Raw genomic sequence first — 19,827 nt, forward strand, 5'->3', positions numbered from 1 at the left:
AATTTAGCCAAAGATATTATAAGCAATTAAATAAATCTGACTAATACTGCAGTGTGGTGTAGTTACAGATGTAGATAGTATACATTTCATTATTCTGGTATAGTACTCAAAGTTTTTAAAGAAACAGGAATCACTGCTTCTCTCGAAGTCTTGGGCAAACAAATGTACATACAAACATGTTCATGTTTGCTTGTGTTGTGGAGTATCGGGTGCCATTAAATTTTTGATCTTTTTCCTTGTTGACTGGCATTGGTGGTACTTTATGGGGAAAATCCCGAATACCATTTAAAAACTCCAAAAATGTTCCAATACTTTTTCAAGTCAAGGGAGGTTATTGATCTAAATACAAGATGATGCATGACAGGACAAACAAAGCAGTAAACAGAAATACAAGCTATGTATTATGAATGTATTAAAAAAAACACATTCAGTAACATTTGACATTTTCTGGAGTTTTATGTAGCTAGCTACTAATAAACGTTTCTGCCTAACACGTTGTTGTTAGTTTGGTAGCGTTGTCTTTGACGTGAGTGATAGAATTTGTTGATATGACCAAAAGAAATGCATGTTACTGAGGAAACGGCACCAACTGACACTAGTCTTTCTCCAGTGTGTGCTCATGTAATCATTTACTCACTGCCTTGATAATATTAGCACTGTAAGAAAAACAGTATCAACACTAATGCTAATGCTAATAACAACAACAACAACAAAAACAACAACAACAATAATAATAATAATAATCTATGTTTTTATACCTCTATTTGAGTACATGTAGTAGACATTTGTTTTAACAGCTTTAACATGTTGAATCTCAGTGATGAGGAACATGAGACGTTTAGACTACAAGTGTAGACTGTTTCAGATGAAGCCAGACACCACCTTTGATACAGTGCAGTGATTTCTCCTTTTTTAGGTTTGTTTTGTTTGAGAAACTAAGACCCTATCATAACTTTAACATACTTCATGGTGAATACTTTACACTCTCGTTATAAAGTTCCTGTAAGACTAAACTGTTGTGCTCTTATTCAGTTACCAAGTTAACAAACATGCTGTTGTGCTCACACACATAAATCAGTCAGTTTGTCTGAATTTTGAATGTAGATGATTATATATATATTTTTCCCTTAGATTGTTTTGTTGTTATAGTTGCAAAGAACCTTGTACACCTGGTTGATACACGTTTAGTTGACTGAAGATTGTCAGTAAGAGACATACAGTATTAGCAAGAATAAAACCTTTGTAGGAATAATGCAAGTTCTCGTTTTTGTCTGACATACCAGCAGACTGGTTTCACTCTGTGTTTAGCAGATTCCACTGATAAAATTTACATTCTACTCATATTTGAGTTTAAATGCACATGCACAAGGGGTCTACTCAAATTTAAGTGTAAATGTAAGTCAAATGTAAGACATTGATGGCATCTGGTGACACACACATAGGCATAATTTGGGGGGCACAGTGGAGGACGTACCTCTAGGAATTCCTGTAGCTGTTGTAATTAAATCTAGCTAATGTAAGCTGAACAGAAGTGAGTGATACCGGGATGTTTGTCCTGGAGTAACTGTGTAGTAGCTCGGCATGTAGATAGTTTATTAGTGGTACACACTATGAAAATGATAGTAAATGTGTAAACAAGCAGGTGGATATAATGTCATGTATCTTGTATCTTCTGTAACTTTGGTGTATGAAGTGTGAAGTAATACAAAACAGTTTAATATTTAATTTTCTTTTATTTTTAGAGTGAAAAAACTGTACAACATATTAATTGCTATTTAATACAGAAATATTAAACAGTACATCAAACCTTTTATTTCAAATATACAATTATTTCATTTTGATATATATATACAAACACATCTCAGAATTTCAGTGTTTCTTGTCTCACTGAAAAGCACACACAGAAAGAAAAAAATTATCTGATTAAAAGAGGCTTAGGAATCTTTTGAGGAATTCTTTAAGACTAGAACGTGCTAAAACGTGACATGCACGTAACCCTCCTGCGTATTATGCTGCAGATCATATCCAGAAGAGTAAGAAACAATATAAACCACTGTAAAAAAAAAAAAAAACACGAAAACTATACAGAAAACAGTGACAATGATTTCACATCAGTAGTCTTCATTAATACACTGTCACAGTGCCAGAGGTAAACATTTGACAATTGCCTTTCAATTTATATCTAACCTTTTGAATTTCTAAGCATTGAAGGTTAATGACATGTCTCAAGACGAGGCAGCTTATTCCTGTTTTATAACCCTTCAGTACAAGTTATTACTAAATCACACGTGGTAGAGGAGAGCCCAGTGCTGCAGCTTCGAGCTGATGAAGACGTTAATGCGGAGCAGGCTAGCATATCTTCCTCCTCTCCGGTCTGAACGTTGAACTCGACATCAGCAGCTTCAGCTGCTCTGGAGTGATCTGGATGAGGGAGGAAGAGCTAGAGTTCACTTTGGCCAGGGGAGGGCTGGGTGCCGTCAACTTCCCTGATGTTTTCTGAGGCCAGGGAGGTCCAGGCAGGGCGGAGACGGGGCTGGGTCGTGGGGACGAGGAGCCGGCGTAGCCCTGGCCTTCTGGACCAGCAGTGTGGACCGGCCTGCCACCCTGGTCCTTGGCTTCTGGGGCTTTGAGGTGAGAACTTCGATTGTAGAGTTCATTGCTTAAGGGTGCTTTCATCGGCACACACATGCGGAAAGGCTTTATGCTTGCGTAGCGGTCGATGTTGGCTGGGCGGCTTTCGTTCACGGGGCTGATAAAGGGCCTGGGCGTGTCCATGCTGATATCGTACTTTTTGGGGTCTTTGGGATCTCTGGGATCTCTGGGATCTCTAGGATCTTTGGGATGCTTCTTCAGGCTCAGGTCTGCCGGGTGATCGCTTGAGAGGTGATACGAAGTCTCACAGTTGAGTTTTTGCAGGCTGATCGGCTCAGGCGAAGACCGAGGTTTGGTGGGCTCACTAGGGGAATGTCTGGACGTTTGGTGGGGCGGAGGCGCCGAGCTGAAGAACACACCTTCCTTGATCCATTTCTGAAGCAGAGACAGAGGTATTTGGATCTCCATTCCACTGTAGGGGTCCGAGGGTGGACCGATGGGGGAGTGACTGAGAGGGGTTGGGCTGGGCTGAGGTGGGGTAGAAGATCCTGATTTGGCCCAGGGTGCATGGAGGCTTTTCTCTGGTTCACTGACAGCTAGTGCGCTCGAGTGACTCGGTCTGTGGGTGGGGGGAGGAGTTGGGCTTGGAGGTTCTTTCCATAAAGTTGGACTCCTGCCAGAGGATGTGGGGCTGATCTCAGGAGGCTCATCCACCCTTAGTGGGCTTACGACTGCTTGGGCTGGGGCGGGGACTTCCCCCTTTAAGGATCCACCCACTGAACCTGGTTGGTCAACTCCCTCGTCTACAGTCACACCCCTCGTCGGGTAGAGAGGTGGAGCTTCATTTAGAAACTTGGGCTCTTTCTTAGTGGCGGGTGGCGCGAACGACGACGGGGTGCTGCTTGTGGTCATCATCTTGCTACACTTCTTGCTGAGGTTCAGCGGCTCCACCAGGCCCGACGTGGACTTGTACTTCTCCGCCAGGTACCGCAGGAAATGCAGAGGATGTTTAACGGGACCAGAGTCAAACGACTGGCCAGGCAGGAAGGCGGTGGAGGGTCTGGAGGCCACTGGAGCGCTGAGGTTCGGCACGGACGGAGCCAGTGAAAAGTAACCGGGCAGCAGTTCAGTCCCAGGGTGCATGAACTGGGAAATGGTGATGAAAACAGAGGCATACAGTTAAATATATTATATATATATATATATAAATATGTTGTAGACTGCAAATCACAGCATAACCTTATGAAACACTTAACTAGGCAGAAGAGCTATTATTAGAAATAGATACACATTACTATTTAATGGCTGTTATAAATATGTTTGATAAAATTAATAGGATTACAACCCTAATTACAGTCTTTAACCCTAATTTCAACCGTCAACTAAAGGAATCATCTGTAAAAAATAATATAGCTGTGAAATACGATTCCATAATGTCACTGGTATCACTTTGAGACTCCAAATTAAATACAGGTTACGAAAGGTTGAGCTGAACTGCTGAAGTGACACAGCGGGCTGATTGGTTCCTCTTGGTTTCTCCATGTAACTACAAAGGTGAACTTTCCTTTATAGCAGTCACATGTGCATACCTGGTGAAATGGGTTGACGTGTCTGTAGTCTGCACGTTTGGCGCTCATAGGGTAATCGTCATAGCGGAAGCGTTTTCGTGGTGGGCTGATGGGAATGTCTTCTCCATAGCCAGCTAGGTGGTACTCGTAGGCCAGGAGCAATCTGGGACACACCATCATCATCATCAGTCACCAACACTCACGGGGATGCGTCTTAAACTCATGCAAAGGACTGAATGTTGTGATAAAGAAGTTACAAAGGTATTTATTTTGCATGTATTCTAAGGGATTGTTGTGTTGTAGTGTTAGGGGGAGGTCCTTAATCTGGCTTAGACACACACTCACACACGTTCACACACACTCACATGTTCACACTCACACACACATGTTCACACACACACACATGTTCACACTCACACATGTTCACACACACACATGTTCACACTCACACACACACATGTTCACACTCACACACATGTTCACACTCACACACACTCACACATGTTCACACTCACACACACACATGTTCACACTCACCCATGTTCACACTCACACATGTTCACACACACACATGTTCACACATGTTCACACTCACACACACACATGTTCACACTCACCCATGTTCACACTCACACATGTTCACACACACACATGTTCACACTCACACATGTTCACACTCACACACACATGTTCACACTCACACACATGTTCTCACTCACACATGTTCACATTCACACACACATGTTCACACTCACGCATGTTCACACACACGCACACTTGTTCACACTCACACATATTCACACTCACACATGTTCACACACACATGTTCACACTTACACACATGTTCACACTCACACACACTCACACATGTTCACATTCACACATGTTCACATACACACACACATGTTCACACACACACATGTTCACATTCACACACACTCACACATGTTCACACTCACGCACATGTTCACACTCACACACACTCACACATGTTCACACTCACACACATGTTCACACTCACACATGTTCACACTCACACACACTCACTTTTCATAGTGACGGCGTGTGCATGTTGCCGCACTGGTGCTTCGTGGGTTTCCTCCTAGAATATTGTAGACCTTCTTCCACAGCTGCTGAGCAGTTACCTACACCATCACACACACACACACACACACACACACACACACACACACACACACACACACACACACGTTAGTAATGACAACATTTAATAAAAATACCACACATACACTTTAATGACAACATTAACCAACAACTGGAAGTGCAGTCTCTGTTGCATAGCAACTGTGTGTTATGTTAGTGAACTTCTGAATAAATTTAATTTAAATATTATTATTTGTAAATGAACCATGAGTGTGGGAAATATGTTATAGAAGTAACATATGCTTATCATAGTAATAGTAATAATAATGAAAGCTAATAATAAGAAGAATGTTGTTATTAATATTAATAATAATAAGAATGCTAATGATAATAAGAATGCTAATAACAATAATAACTGTAGTTGGCAATGCCCCAGACTTAGTGAATACTAGTTTAGAATTGGTATGCAGTCAAATGATCATGTGTCATGACATTAACATTTCAGTTTTTGTCCTGCTGTATACAGACAGTGTGGTGTGTGTGTGTGTGTGTGTGTGTGTGTGTGTGTGTGTGTGTGTGTGTGTGTGTGTGTGTGTGTGTGTGTGTGTGTGTTGTGAGTGATCTTCACCTGGTGGTATCCACCCAGTTCCTTCACCGCCTTGTACATCACAAACAGATCAACTAGAAAACAACAGAAAAACAGGGTTATCAACTTGACTTCTCTCTACCTCTCTCTCTATCTCTCTCTGTACCTTTCTCTCTATCTCTTGCTACCTCTCTCTGCCTCTTTCCATCTCTCTCTGTCTCTCTTGATCTCTCCCCCTATCTCCTTTTCTATCTCCACCTCTCTCCATCACTTTCTATACCTCTCTCTATCTCTTTACCTCTCTCTACATCTCTCTTACATCTTTTATTCTCATTCTATCTCTCACATTCTTTCTTCCTTTCTGTCTCCTTTTCTCACATTTGATAATGTTCACGTTCACTCTGTCACCAATCTCATGTTCACTCTGTCATCACGTTCACTTTCTCATCACTCTGTCTCTTTTTAGACTCACTTCCTCTCTTACATTTTTGCTCTCACTCACTTTGCTTGAAGCCGAGGTGAGGAATCCTCTCTATGGGAGTGTCTCTCTGTTTCATGAAGAAGTAGAGATCTTTGAGGAAGCCCTCCTCTGTCATCTCCTCCATCTTCTCTCCGTTCGTCTCCGTGGTCGAGTCTTTCTCCATCATGGTGTCCTGACAACACAGACACCCTGGGTTCACTCACATGTACGTTTTGTGATTAATTGTTTTCGTTTTCTCTGATGTTTGTTGGCTAAATTACCATATTTGCTTCCATTTCTATCAAGTAGCTTTAATTATTCTTTTTAACCTACTGAACCCCAGGTGTATTAATTAATTATTAGTTATTAGTCCTAAAGCATAGTTCTCCCTCCAAATGCGTTGAAAGGTGTCATTATGGGAGGGAGGACTGAGAGGGGGTCCTAAGGCTGTTAGGGGTTAATCACCTCCGTCACAGATCTGAGCTGTGCATGACTGATATCAAGACTGTATGTATTTGTGCAGACACCAACAGCACTGCACCTCTTGGTGTCCCTGGCCATGGGACTCGCCTAGTGTATAATGTGCAATGCATTATTATGCTGTATGATGAGGGTACAGGGTATGAGGGTACAGGGTATGAGGGTACAGGGTATGCACTACTAGTGTCGCTTCCTAAGCCGATTTCAATTCCAAACGTATTCGCTGAACTGGTTGAGCTTCTTGAGAAGACGTTTGGTGTTTTGAACCGTCAATCATGACTCAGTTAATCATGAGGACCAAAACTGACAACTGCAGTTCAATAAAGCCACAGTCAGACATGCCAGCACACCAAACAAGGCCCGCCTACCCTGTACGCCAAAGCACACATGTCCGTCGGTCTAAATCACACACACACACACACACACACACACACACACACACACACACACACACACACACACACACACACACACACACTAATGATCTTTAGCCCTGGATATCAAACACACCTGTTCAGGTTAAAACAATGAGGTACTGTGGCTCAAGTTACTTGCAAACATTTTTCAGACAGACAGGCTGAGTTTCTGATGAAAAGATCAAACATTAGGCATGGTTGAGATACCACAGTAGTGGATATGTATGTGTGTGTGTGTGTGTGTGTGTGTGTGTGTGTGTGTGTGTGTGTGTGTGTGTGTGTGTGTGTGTGTGTGTGTGTGCGTGCATGTACACATATGAACCACTGTGGTATTCTCAAATGTGTGTGTGTTCTAGGGTAGTTTCAAAGAAAGAATTCATCATGAAACAAGTGTGAAGAACTCTGACCCTCTGTACAATACACTGTTGTCCTGTGGTTGTTGGATAAATGCCTTTGTCATGTTAGAGGAGGTACACACACACACACACACACACACACACACACACACACACACACACACACACACACACACACACACACACACACAAAAGAAGCTTATGTTCCATGAATATCTCAAGTACTATTTGTTCTTTGCATAACAGGTACAGCGTTGATATCTTTCATCATACTTTGGGATAATAACTGAACAAGTATGTCCACATGAACGCACAGTAACTACATAGCATAGCAGAAGACAGCTCTACCTCCGTATCAGATCTTCACAACAGCATTGCGAAAGCTGAGTTCCCCGTATCAAAACGTGTGTCTCTGGTTCCCCACTTGTCTTATTCCCTGTAATTACATTACATTGTGATGTGAGCTACCGGCCAGGTAGCACTCTGGCACCGCACGGCTGTTCACCACCGTGAACATTCATCTGTGTGAACCATGAACGGTCCTGGGTTGTTTAGAGCTATAATCTTTCAGCCTGTGAAAAGTCCTAACCTGAGCGTTTCTGTCCCAAGCATTTCTGTCCCCAGGGTTTCTGTCCCCAGGGTTTCTATCCCCAGGGTTTCTGTCCCAAGCGTTTCTGTCTCCAGGGTTTCTGTCCTGAGCTTTTCTGTCCCCATAGTTTCTGTCCCTAGGGTTTCTGTCCCGAGCGTGTTTCATACATGTCTGCTATACTGAACACTCAGGTATTCATGTGCTCATCATCTGTGTCTGTGTACTGCACTACAATTCTTACTACTTCAAATAATAATAATAATAATAATAATAATAATAATAATAATAAAAATAATAATAATCATCATCATAATAATAATCATAATAATAATAGATTAGAAAACTATAAAATAGAAATATATATATATATATATATATGTATGTGTGTGTGTGTGTGTGTGCGTGCATGTGTGTTAATATATATATATATTTATATTTTGTATGAACAAATATTTGTTTATGTAGACTAATAAACAAGCATAATAAATTATAATACATATAAATCATTATATTTATTATATTTAATGTATAGTACATTATAAATTATTCATAAATTATTGTAAAAAACTATTTAGAAAATATTTACCTGTGTATTCTATATTAGAGAATAATATATTATGTGTGTGTGTGTGTGTTATTGCATCTATCATATGTGTGCTTGAATGAATATGTTTTGCTATTAGTTATCATCATTAATATATTTTTTGATTGAGGTTAAAATTTATTTTCCATTATGTAAGTGAAAAGCATCTGGAAGCGCTGTAGCATAATGTAGTGAGAGTGTTTAGTGTCATATTATACCATATTATACCTTTTAACCATGATCTTTGTGTTCACGTTACGTTACCCAGACTCATGCATGATATCTAACATAACCAGAACGGAGCAGCAACACTCACCTGTGCCCAGAGCTCTATAGCAGCCGGATGGGACCGAACGTGTTTCCCAGGAAGGACCTGCTTAATCCAATCCGTGTGCACTGCAGCGCGGCTCGGGGCCTTCAGATGGACTTAGCAAATCGGACTCGCTCCTTCTTGCTGTGAATGCGTATGTAGGTGTGTGTACGTCTGGTGAAATCACACAAATGTGACACACACACACTCTAGCAACAGTAGTCCTTCCAGATTACCTGAGTGACATCACATGCTGACAGGATAAGGTGGATCCAGCAGACTTCCTGTTAGGAATGTTGGGTTGGACTGGTTACTCCGGTTCCTAAAACATGCCAAAAGCTTTTCACTTGATATTATAAATAATTAGATATTATTCATATTCTAGATATACCTACAAAATATTCTGTCTTCCCAAGTTTTCTTGTTGCTAATCAGTTTCATCCACAGGGATGTACTGAGTGTATCTTGCAAGAGACCAAAGGTAGTCGGCATGGTGATGCTATTTACTGTTCATTGTGCTTATAAAACCTGAGTAGATCAGGTGCTCAAAAAGCCAGTGAGTGTTTTAAAGTGTAGTCTGAACTACTGGACATCTGTGAGCCTCACAGTAGACATAAAACAAAAGGTCTGAACACGATCCTTTTAAAAGAGCGTGCTGTGTAATGTCCTGTAAATGTATTTTGAGGACCGAACTTGAGAATGCAGCCATAAAGGAGCGTATAACAGCAGAAAGAAAGATGGACTGATACGTGCAGTTCTGGACGCACGTCAACACTTCACCATCGGGTCTGCACCTCTTCTGCCCGGCTGAACCAGAGTGTTTACGTCAGTGTGGAACACCAGGTAGCAAAAAAATCTTCAGCATGTGAATTCTTAAAATTGTTCATTCATTTTAATGGGTGGTATGAAGTTTTAATAGGGCACCAGTGTAGTTTTCAGACGACACACCTACATATTAAAGCCTGTCCTATGTTCAAATGTGCAGACATGCTACATAAGGAAAGAAATTTGTATTCCTTTAGGAGGCTGTGAACAGTGATATTACAATTGTAATAATGGGCTTTAAAGGCTGTAGTTCCACCCAGTAGTGTTCTGTCTGTACCCCCTGTGTACAGGTGTGTGTACAGGTGTGTGTACAGGTGTGTGTACAGGTGTGTGTACAGGTGTGTGGAGTGTGCATGGGACGTCTTTCTTAAAACTATTTTAAAGACAATAACTGTAATAATGATGCCATGTTTGAGTATTACTGATTGTAATATGTTACATTAATACTGAGTGGCTGGTTGGCCTGTTAGCACGCAGTGATGGAGTGTGTGAAGAAGCAGACCAGAATCTCCGGCCTGTACGTGGTATCGTGTTTCTTCCTCGTGGAATCTGTTTTCTTTGTGAAAACCAAGAAGCAACACCTGACATTGATCTTCCAGAGTCATCAGTTTGGCGGTCAAGCTCATGATGAAGAGTAGTGTGTAGCGGACAGCAGCTTTGACCCTTTGGTATTTCAGGGAGGGGTGTGTGGATGTGGTGGTGGGAGAGAAGGAATCCTCTGGGTGTTTGGCTGACATGTTGAATGAACCGTAAGTCACTTCCTGCTTCCACAGATGCGTGAACCATGAGCACATATTACTGATCCTGTTCCCACCAACTTTATTTCCTTATGTGCAAAGGAAAAAGCTTCTGCTGCCTTGTCTGCTAATATGAGCAAACACAGAAAAACACATGTACACACACACACACACACACACACACACACACACACACACACACACACACACACACACACACACACACACACACACGTACACATACACATGCACACACACACACGTACATATACACATGCACACACACACAAACGCACACGCCCACACACACAAATGCTCACACACACACACACACACACACACACACACACACACACACACACACACACACACACACACAACGCCCACACACACACAAATGCCCACACACCCACACACACACAAATGCCCATTACTACATGCCCATACACCCACAAATGGCATGCACACATAACGTATTACCAGAACACATGCAATGATATGTATGTGGAGAAAGAAAGAGAGTGAAAGAGATTTAAGAAGTTCATTTTAAATGTTATATATATATATATATACAATATATGAGATATTGTGACAGTCCTTTAAATATTATATGAGCTTTTCATTCCTGTTCACTGCTGAATAGGCCCTGGAGATTCATAATACAGAGGACCTCTAACCATTCCTTTTCACTGTGACATTCTTGTCAATCAAGGTAAACGAAATTGTACTCAATAGCGAATATGTCACACAGTAACACATTGCAACATATATTTCTGAAATATTTGACAGTGACTTCTATGGCATGGTATTTGCGTTAAATGCTATTGAAACAATTTATCATCCATAGTAACAAAACTATCTCTGAGAAACAAAGGAATTTCTCACATAGAGATTGTCATCTAGGTATTCCAAAAACAAGCACATTTGACTGACAGCTGTAAATGTAAAACTAATGCTGAATAACATGTTGCAAAGACTGTTTGAAGAACGTTTTGCTTGACTAGAACAGAAATTTTTAAAAGAATAAGAATGATAGTCAGAAACCCATAAAATAACATCAGCACATTTAGAGAATATGAGAAGAACTATGTTTTCCAACAACTGTATCTGATTGGCTGGTGATTTCCGCCGGGTAGACATATCACTTGGCGCCTGCCGCCTATCGACAGACACGTGACCTCGGTGGAGTCTTTCTGGATCTACAGGTGCCGGCCAGTCAGTGTGTCTCTTAGCTTGAAGAAAAAAAGCCATTTTACAGAAGTATTCATCATTGGTGCTTTTGACATGTGAAGTGTAGACATGCTGTGGTCTGTGCGCACTGTCCAGAGCTCTGATTTCACATCTGATCACCTTCATCTAATCACCTCCAGCTCATAGTGTTCACCACAATGTGCATATGCACACTGGTCCTGCACACGTCCTGCACACGTCCTGCAGACAGACCGCTGCACACGTCCTGCAGACAGACCGCTGCACACGTCCTGAGCTCAAGCACCCCCACTGCATTTTCCAGTGTCCCAATATTCATTGACATTAAACAAAATATTACTGCAGAAACATTGCATGATTCAACTTCTTTTCAAACTTCAATTATTATTATTATTCAATTAGTTTTAGTAAAATCACAATACTGTTTGTTATTACATTACTTTATGGAAATATTCAGGGAGCTAATTTCTAATTAGCTAATCGTATTTTCTTAATTAAATAGTAACTACATTAGTTTTAAATCAGTTTTGATCAATTTAAATATTATATTTATAAATGTTTCAAAATTTTATGACGTCCATCATATAATACAGCATAATACAATACGAATGCCTTCTTTTCCTAAAGCTTGCCACAGGGTGGTGCTATAGGACCAAACACAACAGTGTACAGCCATCTTGAAAAGCGTTGTCAGTCTTCGCCTGTAAAATTGCACACTAGCGACCCCTGGAGAATGAAGTCGTTGCTCTGCTTAAAAGTTTGAATTTATTTGGAACATCATCAATTCCATTACTCACAGGCCTGCAGTAAAATTGCCCAATAAAATTATATTTACTTTTTATATTGAAGGAAAAAGATTAGTCATTGCTACTGGGAGTAATTTTGAATTCTTCTGTAAGGTAATCTGAATATAAGTACAATTGACTCATTGACAGGTTCTGTTCAAAAGGTCAAATCAAACAATTAATGTTATATATTTTTTTTATTTCCGTAGACCTGAGTGTTTCTCAATGCCAAAGAACGGGGAAGATCATTCTAATATGTTTCCTCACAATAATGACAATAACTAGCATGAACAGTTAGACCAGGTGAGGTATTCAGAGTTCACCAAGGTAAACTCAAAATTTCATTCTTGCAGAATAATGATTCATATAGGCTTAGTTTAAAATAATATAGAAATCCGCTATTAGTGCAATATAAATTTAAGTGTTAAAGTGATGAGGTGATAAGATCATTGTAGGTTTATTTTCTTGACCAAATGCGTGCGGGTGCTGTTCGTCCTAAATGGTCAGTAAGAATTGAATTATACCATTATATCAAGATGAATAATCACAAACGCATTTGTTGCATAACCGGGCTTTTGCAGGAGAAATAATGTGCGTTAATAACCGGGTTCCTGACAGGAAAATTAGTAGTTGTTATTGAGGATGTTTTATGGTATGTATCATGTTTTAAATCTGTAGCTGTTTAAAATTTATAGACAAATTAGATAATTGATTATTTTAAACTTGCTCCAAGAGATCAAATTTCAAGCTTATTAATAATTCATTCTTGATTCTGAGGTTATGTCATGATCAGTTAGACATACTGTATGTTCATGTTTTGATGAATAAATCTAAATAAAACTTTATGCACTGGGGACTTTAAATTTATGCACTACGTTTTTACGTTTTAGAGTGTTCCACATTGAAAATGTGTGTCCCACTCAGGGTTTGGAAATGCATTTTTTAATCTTGTTTGATATTTTTCATTTTTATCGTGTGAAAGACAACCTAACATTTTCAAACATTGTTATACATTACATTAGTATTATCGTAAAAAGTTACAGAACATGAAATTTCCGAAACTGTTCCACTTTGCCAACGTTCATCCTGAATGTATATTTTCATTGATCTGCTAATCTCTCTGTCCAAACCCTTTAATGAACATCTCAATACAGTAATGGGAGTTTCAGGTCTGTCCAAACCCTTTAATGAACATCTCAATACAGTAATGGGAGTTTCAGGTCTGTCCAAACCCTTTAATGGACATCTCAATACAGTAATGGGAGTTTCAGGTCTGTCCAAACCCTTTAATGAACATCTCAATACAGTAATGGGAGTTTCAGGTCTGTCCAAACCCTTTAATGAACATCTCAATACAGTAATGGGAGTTTCAGGTCTGTTCAAACCGTTTAATGGACATCTCAATACAGTAATGGGAGTTTCAGGTGTGCATTCATCCTGTATTCATCATGCCAGCTCTAGTGTGGTGCTGATTATATTATATTACTACTAAATTACTACTATATTACTACACTGCCGTCACACAAGCAGACATTTCAGTGTTTTACTGCCTGTGGCATTCCGTGTCCATGAAACACCACCAAGACTGAATTAGATCAGATAAAGTATGGCAACTGCTGATTCAAAACGCTGATTTAAGATATTTACACACGGACACGAACACATATTCACCCACGTCAACAGCACTTCGAGGATTTCCCGGCTTTACCCGCGGCCCATTTCGTCACGCGACAGTATCCCGAACAGCCTATAGGAGACGCGCGCGGAGCTCGAGCCGACCAATCAGACGCAGCGGAAGGCTGGACGCTTTTAAAAGGCGGACATTTGAACCTAAACAAGATCAGTTTTCCTCACGGCCGCCTCGGTCGCGCGCAGCTAATCCGGCTAGCATCTTCGTTAATATTCACTTTTAAATAAATATATTTTATTAAATAAAGATTACACCTTTTTAGTTTACGTCTCATTTCCTACGACAAAGGAGATTCGCGGTGTTATAAAACTAGTTAGCTCGCTCGCCTGAGGTGATTATTCACGTCAGTCCCGGTCCGTTGGTGGCGAGGAGCGTCGCGAGCGCTGTGAGTATTTTAACGGTCGTTTCGGAGTTCGGGCGGTGGAAAAAATACACGACGACGTCGAACCGACCCGGTTTAATCCGGTACCTGCTGAGAAACGAGGTGGTCCGAGGCAGCTCGGTCGGTCTCGGTACCGCCAGCGTCCTCGTTGAGCCCCCCCCAGGCCGCGACGTGGGCCGTGTGCCGCGGGGTTTACTCACCTTCACTCTCTGTGTCTCTCTCTGTCTGTGTTTGTTTGTTTGTCCCGGTAGGAGATGGACTCCGCTGCCAAGATCAGGCCGGCCAAAGACCGGGTTATTTCCAAACCCGACCCTGAAAAGGTGAATTAATGTTTGGACTGACGTTGTTAACGACGCGTAATGCTGCACAGAAACACGCCCGTTCTGTTGTTCCTTCAGCTTTATTAACATTAAAAATAAACTAGTCTAGGCCTTTGGGTTGAGATTTAATGATGTGTAGGAAGCCAAATGCATTAGAAACATACAAACTCGGGCTGAGTGGCTCTGTTTGGCTTGCTTTAACCCCTGTGTTTTAAAGCCCAGCTTTGTTGAGCTAATAATTGCAATTCTGAAGGTCTCTCTCTCTCTCTCTCTCTCTCTCTCTCTCTCTCTCACATCAGGGTTTAAGCAATGGCCCAAAAAGGGTTCCCCTCACACACAACTCTTCGAAGACCGCTCCAACGCCAGTTACCACACACGTTCCAGGTGTGTCGCAGGGGCCGCAGCGTGTCCAGAGGCCGCGGAGTCAGCAGAAGCCTGTGGTGGCTGGTGGTGGTGTGAAAAACGCCTGCAGTGGAGATCAGAACATCAGTCCTGCTCAGGCTGCTACGCCAAGCCAGGCTCCGCCCAGGCCACAGGCACAGGTCCAGCCTAGAGCTCGCAATGCACCTGACTGTGTGAGAACCGAACCCAGCAAGCAGGAGAAACCCAACCGTAAGCTCATGTCTGTCATTTCCACACACTCCCAAGTACTTCTCTCTACATTTAGTAACTTTTTAAACATTTTGTTTTCTTAGAAAAACCTGCTGTTGGCACAAACAACTCATCCAGTGCTGAAAAGTAAGTACATTTAATCACTTGTTTAAAATGGAGTGCTTGCTTGCAACCATAAGAGTTTTTGTATAAAGATGAGATTCCGAGGTGTTTAAAGGAGATCCTCTGAAAGACTTCTCTGGAACCGTACGAATGCTGGATCTCATGTCCGTCAACCCCAACGTCAAGGCTCAGCTTGAACACGAGCCGAGCACATGCTGTCTCTCTGTTACTGACTCTGCTCCCTCCGCCCGTACCTCAGGAAACCGTGGAGTTTGGAGAACTTTGACATCGGCAGGGCACTGGGCAAGGGCAAGTTTGGGAGCGTGTACCTGGCCCGGGAGAGGCAGACCAAGTTCATCCTGGCCCTGAAGGTGCTGTTTAAGAAGCAGCTGGAGAAAGCTGGTGTAGAACACCAGCTGAGAAGAGAGGTGGAGATCCAGTCTCACCTCAGGTGAGTTCCACACGCACACTTCTGCCTCACGGACTCAGGCAGGATCAAGACCTGATTAAGACAGTAGGGTATGAAAACGTCTTAATGAACGACCCTGAGAGAGGGAGCACGGTGTTGCTTGTGGGTTTATTTATTAGCAGAGTGTATTTACCGTTACTTCTGTTGCTCAGATCATGTGAGGAAAATGTAAATATGCATTTACAGTCCAAAAGTCAACATGTGAAACCGAACTCTCTGCTACCTGTGAGCTGTGCAGTCATACTCATTTTTAGAAATCAGTTTAAATGGAGGTGTACGTTGAAGCTTGAAGGGTAATCGCACAGTCGCTGACAGACTAGCTTCTGTCAAAATGTGTCAGCTGTGTACATTAATGTGATTTTAGCATACCTACAACCCCCCCCCAGTCCTTTGACCTCCTCATGCCCCTTGACCCCAACAGGCACCCCAACATTCTGAGACTGTATGGCTACTTCCATGACTCGGCGCGCGTGTACCTCATCCTGGAATTTGCTCCCAAGGGTGAGCTGTACGGGGAGCTTCAGCGATGTGGGACGTTCAACGACCAGCGCAGCGCTACGGTGAACACACACGCCTGCTCGGTGCAGGGCAACGCACACACATGAAACTTTTGAGTCCTTTACAGTTTGTCTTAATCGGGTGAAAATTGATGGTAGGGATTGTAACCTGAGGATATTTGAGTGGAATGGGAAATACCAGTAAATGAGCATTAAGAGTGGAGACCGCACTGGTCACATAAGCAGTCTCAAGTGTTCCCTGTGCGCTGTAGATGAGCTCTGATGGGACGCACGGCAGGACCATCCTGAAACCAGCAGGCGCTGAACAAGGCCGTGGCCTTTGACCAGTGACCTGACACTGGGCTTCAGTTACATCTTAAGGCTTCTGTCAGTCAGATTGTTCTCAACATATAATGGCACAGTCGTCTTAATGTACAGTCATGGCCAAAAGTTTTGAGAATGATACAAATATTAATTTTTACAAAGTCTACTGCTTCAGTTTTTATAATGGCAATTTGCATATACTCCAGAATGTTATAAAGAGTGATCAGCTTAACAGCAATTAATTGTAAAGTCAATATTTGCCTAGAAAATAAACTTTATCCCCCAAAACACATTTCAACTTCATTGCAGCCCTGCCTTAAAAGGACCAGCTAACATCGTTTCAGTGACTGCTCCATTAACACAGGTGTGGGTGTTGATAAGGGCAGGGCTGGAGATCAATCTGTCATGATTAAGGAAGAACAACACCACTGGACACTTTAAAAGGAGGCTGGTGCTTGGCATCATTGTTTCTCTTCTGTTTACCATGGTTATCTCTAAAGAAACACGTGCATGGTGTGTGGTTGCTTCTCAGCCAAGGGAGTCGGCTCTCTCAGTCTTGCCTAAAATCACAGCCATGAATAAAGAATAGTACCAGAATGTCCTCCGAGAGCAACTTCTCACAACCATCCAAGAGCAGTTTGGTGATCAACAATGCCTTTTCCAGCATGATGGAGCACCTTGCCATAAAGCGAAGGTGATAACTAAATGGCTCAGGGAACAAAACAGAGATTTTGGGTCCATGGCCTGGAAACTCCCCAGATCTTAATGCCATTGAGAACTTCTGGTCAATCATCAAGAGATGGGTGGACAAAAAACCTACACATTCTGACAAAATGCAAGCACTGATTGTGCAAGAATGGACTGCTATCAGTCAGGATTTGGTCCAGAAGTTGATCGAGACATCTGACAAACACACAAAAACCAGAGGGCAGCAGATAATGTGAAAATATAATATTTGTGTCATTCTCAAAACTTTTGGCCATGACTGTAGTTTGTGTACTTTAAATATAAATTGTTTCAGATTAAGATATTTGAATATCATTATTTGGAGTTGAATGTTATTTTTATTTTGAACCCTGCGTTCTGCATGGCAGTGTAGCACAGTACTGATGGCCTTTTCATGGTGGTCTGTTTGCAGTATATAATGGAGTTGGCTGATGCCTTGTACTACTGCCACTCCAAGAAGGTGATCCACAGAGACATTAAACCAGAGAACCTGTTACTGGGCTCCAACGGAGAGTTGAAGATTGCTGATTTTGGGTGGTCAGTCCACACACCTTCCTCCAGGTATGCCTTTAATTCAGTGCAGTGCACAAGGTTTCCAGAGAAACCGCATGCATTAAGAGGTCTTTCATCAGCTGTGCAAGTGTAGTGCTTCTCACACACACGCATGCATATCTGCCTAAATTGTTTGTTGCTGGTTTTGGCTGACAGGAGGTCAACTTTGTGTGGTACCCTGGACTACCTTCCCCCTGAGATGATCGAGGGAAAGACCCATGATGAGAAGGTTGATCTCTGGAGTCTTGGGGTGCTTTGCTACGAGTTTCTGGTTGGACGCCCCCCATTTGAAACTAAGAGCCATGAAGAAACTTACCGCAAGATTTCTAGGGTGCGTGGGGGGGGGGTGTGTGAGGGAGAGAGGAAAAGACTGGGTACATGTGTAGAATAGAGTCCAGGCACCGTGTGTGTGTGTGTGTGTGTGTGTGTGTCTGTGGAAAACCCCACAAAGTATGTGTGTATCAAATAGTCTGACCTGCTGGTCTGAAAAATGCATCCTTGAACCGTTCGTGTTCCTGCTGCAGGTGGAGTTCACCTTCCCAGGCCACGTGAGCGAGGGCAGCCGTGATCTGATCAGCAGACTGCTGAAGCACAACCCACTGCTCCGCCTCCCCATCCAGGGAGTCCTGATGCACCCCTGGGTCCTGGAGAACGCCACCAAGAAGCCCACCAGCTTCACGCCCTCCGCCAAGATTGGGCAGTGAGGAGATGCCCGTTGTCTGTGGCTGAAACTCTGTGGGTGGTGGTTGGGTGGAAGTGTTGACTGGGACCCTGAGCGAGATGTCCTCCTCGCCAAACATCCATGCATCTGTCACCTGGACACTAGTGCCACTCTCCTGTCTTTGGTGTGCGTTTTACTCTATTTGTAAATATTTAACTGTTCTGAATTATGTGATCTACCTGTTATTACTTGAAACAATAAATGTGCTTTTTAATGTCATTGAAATTGTATGCAACATTGGAATAATTGCAGTGAGGATGTATTTCAGCTGTGTGCAGACATCAGTAGCCAGTGTCCATATTTCGCCAATGGTCAGTGTTCCTACTCCGGATAAGTGCAATATTCACACGGCTGTCTGCTTGAGCTGTGAGCTTGTGACCACGAGTGTTTGGGTCTTGTTTGTTTCTGGGTTTGGTAATTTGAATGCACACTTCACCAAGATTCTGTTAATAAAGAAGCAAAATTCAAATGTTGACTTTTTGCTGTAGAACATTTGGCTAAATCATTTCTCTGGGTTGGGATGGTCTTGATTTGCAGGGATGGTGTCGTTTGCGATGTAAAACCCCAATGGTCCCACCCCATCCTACATTCTAAGATAATAGAAATATCACTGATTACTCTAGCAGCTTCCATGACCTCAAGAAAGCACAAACATTTTTAAGGCCAATCAGAGGCCTTTATGTAAACTACAAGTGGAAGTGTGAAGGGTGAGTCTTCTGGAAAATGAGTGAGATTATGGCTTGTTCACCAGGTGGCAACCCTATACCCATGTGCTATGGCAGCAAAGCTAACAGGTCTGTAATGCTAACATGACCAGCAGTTCTTGTAAGTG

At 42.2% G+C, this 19,827-nt stretch overlaps 2 protein-coding genes across 3 annotated transcripts; one reads left to right on the top strand and one right to left on the bottom strand.

The window, feature by feature from the left end:
- Positions 1-1,719: 1,719 nt before the first annotated feature.
- On the bottom strand, positions 1,720-9,255 carry arid6 (AT-rich interaction domain 6). 2 transcript variants are annotated; one of them, XM_076988883.1, is made up of 7 exons: positions 9,051-9,255; positions 7,911-7,998; positions 6,353-6,503; positions 5,893-5,945; positions 5,208-5,305; positions 4,182-4,323; positions 1,720-3,738 (listed from the first exon to the last, which is right to left on the bottom strand). In XM_076988883.1, the coding sequence occupies exons 3-7, from the start codon at positions 6,495-6,497 to the stop codon at positions 2,350-2,352; spliced, it is 1,827 nt and encodes a 608-aa protein (XP_076844998.1). In that variant the 5' UTR covers positions 6,498-6,503; positions 7,911-7,998; positions 9,051-9,255; the 3' UTR covers positions 1,720-2,349. The 2 variants fall into 2 exon arrangements, with proteins under 2 accessions (XP_076844998.1, XP_076844997.1); XM_076988882.1 differs by lacking the exon at positions 7,911-7,998 and having other exon boundaries at positions 9,051-9,254.
- Positions 9,256-14,440: 5,185 nt separating this feature from the next.
- aurka (aurora kinase A) lies at positions 14,441-19,214 on the top strand. The gene is made up of 9 exons (XM_076988887.1): positions 14,441-14,675; positions 14,924-14,992; positions 15,292-15,604; positions 15,688-15,730; positions 15,966-16,157; positions 16,597-16,735; positions 18,135-18,283; positions 18,431-18,605; positions 18,799-19,214. Exons 2-9 carry the CDS (start codon positions 14,927-14,929, stop codon positions 18,976-18,978), a joined length of 1,257 nt encoding a protein of 418 aa, XP_076845002.1. The 5' UTR covers positions 14,441-14,675; positions 14,924-14,926; the 3' UTR covers positions 18,979-19,214.
- Positions 19,215-19,827: the final 613 nt, after the last annotated feature.

The sequence above is a fragment of the Brachyhypopomus gauderio genome, unplaced genomic scaffold, assembly GCF_052324685.1.
Source record: "Brachyhypopomus gauderio isolate BG-103 unplaced genomic scaffold, BGAUD_0.2 sc64, whole genome shotgun sequence".
NCBI classification, from domain to species: Eukaryota; Metazoa; Chordata; class Actinopteri; order Gymnotiformes; family Hypopomidae; genus Brachyhypopomus; species Brachyhypopomus gauderio.